At 43.7% G+C, this 2,052-nt stretch overlaps 1 protein-coding gene across 1 annotated transcript; it reads right to left on the reverse strand.

The window, feature by feature from the left end:
* Positions 1 to 6: 6 nt before the first annotated feature.
* LOC109828609 (zinc finger CCCH domain-containing protein 17-like) lies at positions 7 to 1,576 on the reverse strand (the record flags this gene model as incomplete). The annotated part of the gene is made up of 2 exons (XM_020395570.1): positions 1,076 to 1,576; positions 7 to 690 (listed from the first exon to the last, which is right to left on the reverse strand). Coding segments are annotated over exons 1-2 (1,095 nt in total), but the record flags the coding sequence as incomplete, so codon positions are not given.
* Between the last annotated feature and the right edge of the window lie 476 nt (positions 1,577 to 2,052).

The raw sequence follows: 2,052 nt of genomic DNA on the forward strand, positions 1-2,052 counted from the left end.
AGCGCATAACAGCACTGGCTTATCTTGTGCATCATTCACCCCATATAATTGAAGGACTCCATGATCTTCGCAGTGGGTGTACACAACTTCCATCTTGCCGCTGTCACCGGCAGCCCAAACCTTCACCGTTCCATCCAAGGAGCAAGACAAAAGATAATTATCCCAGTATAAGAGAGACATAACGACCGATGAATGGGCAGTGAGGGTCTCGATGCACCGCAATGTAGTAAGATCCCAGACCCTTATGGTGCTATCCATACAACCGGAGTAAAGCCTTCCACCTCTGATGACTAACGAGACCACAGAGCGTTGATGGCCCTTGAGAGGAACTGCCGGTTCAAAGCTGTTTTCTTGGTCATTTAGCTTCCAAGCCAGTATGCATCCGTCCTGAGTTGCGGCGAACAAACTTTCATTGTCAAATGCCAATGCATACACTCGTCCGACGGGGGATTTACCATCCGAGGCTTTGAGGGCTAGATCAGTGAATGTCTTCGTATTCCAAGCTCTGACAGCATTGTTAACGCCCACAAAAATCCATGGACCCTCGCTGATCATGCAGCCAACCTCGCTTTCCAAATTAACAGTATGAACACATCGGCCACTATGGCAATCCCAAATTCGAACAGTGTTATCTTGGCTCCCAGTGTAGAGCTTATCAGAACCCCATGGCAACACAATTCCAGTAATAACCTGCAAAGATCAACGCACAACAGATCTTTAAACTAAACGGAACCGAATTTGGAAATTTAGAAAAAAAACAGAAAGAGAAAGGTCTGGTCTTTGAACCTTTACAAGAAAATATCGACCAAGACTGAAAATTTCAGAAAAGAATGAGAAACTACCCATCCTTCAACACTTAACCCAAAAAAAAAAAAAAAAAAATACAAGAATGAGAATTTCAGAAAACAAAGAGGAAAAGGTCCCAACTTTTTAAGTCTTATTAAGAGGCTAAAAACAAAGAAATAAAATCGAAAATTTGATTAAAAAGAAACATGAAAAGGTCTCGCTAAACATAGAGAAGGTAAAACAAGTGCTAGAAAAGGAAATTTAAAGGAAAAGGAACAAAAGATTTCACCTTTTGGTGGGACGGCAGAGCTGTAAGCAGAGAGAAGCTGTCACCGGTGAACCAAGAATGCAACGACTTGCACTCGTCGCCGAGACCACAGCTTGATCCGACGATGAAATCTTTGCACAGCTTATTAACCTGCGACGTGGTCTGATCCTTGTCCGCGTCCAGTCTGGGGAGATCAGAATCCCTTTTGCCCGCGGTCTTAGGGTTTCTCCAGACGGAAGCCCTCTTCTTGGAGGCGACATCGAGAGATCGAGGGAGCTCTCCATGGAGGTAAGGGCAATTGCGGCGATTGCAGCGGCCAGCCTCCCAATAGATGCAGACTTTGTTGTGACGGCGGCCGACGGCGGAGGGAAGAGGGCCCAAACGCTGGTGTATTGGCTTGATGCCATAACCAGTCGCCCGTTCGAACTCCATAGAGCTGGATCGAACCAAACCCTAGAAACTGAAAAGATTAGGTTTTGACTGGAGATTAGGAGGTTAATGGTGGGGGGAGGCGGCGGGGCGCGAGAGTAATCGGAGAGTTTTTGGGCGTCGTAGGTGCTCGCGCGAAGTTTTAAATAGCTGTGAGATCAGATCCCGTGTCTTCAGAGACACGTGTCCCGATCTGATTCTCCATAAGGGACACGCGTCGAGATCTCGTAGCCACATACCCGTTGTCTCGGGAGCTTGGCGTGAATCTGACGCTGTTATCAAGTACCTGCTAATATGCTAGAAATATATTATTTTGGGAAACTAATTATGATCTAAATTTATAGGGTGGTTGTCTGAAATGCTAAAAAAAATTTTAGAACACATGCTCTGTGATTTCTAGTGTTTTGTTTGGTTCAACATTATTACAGGAATACAAAGGTATAAATTACATTTTATAAGAATTAAAAATTCATACAAACCACAAATAATTACCAAACTATTTTTTAGAAATAATAAATAAAAACCTATTATTCAAGGAAATGCTACAAAAAGACCCCAATATCCAAAAA

Source organism: Asparagus officinalis, unplaced genomic scaffold (assembly GCF_001876935.1).
Source record: "Asparagus officinalis unplaced genomic scaffold, Aspof.V1 AsparagusV1_Un2828, whole genome shotgun sequence".
In the NCBI taxonomy this organism is placed as follows: domain Eukaryota; kingdom Viridiplantae; phylum Streptophyta; class Magnoliopsida; order Asparagales; family Asparagaceae; genus Asparagus; species Asparagus officinalis.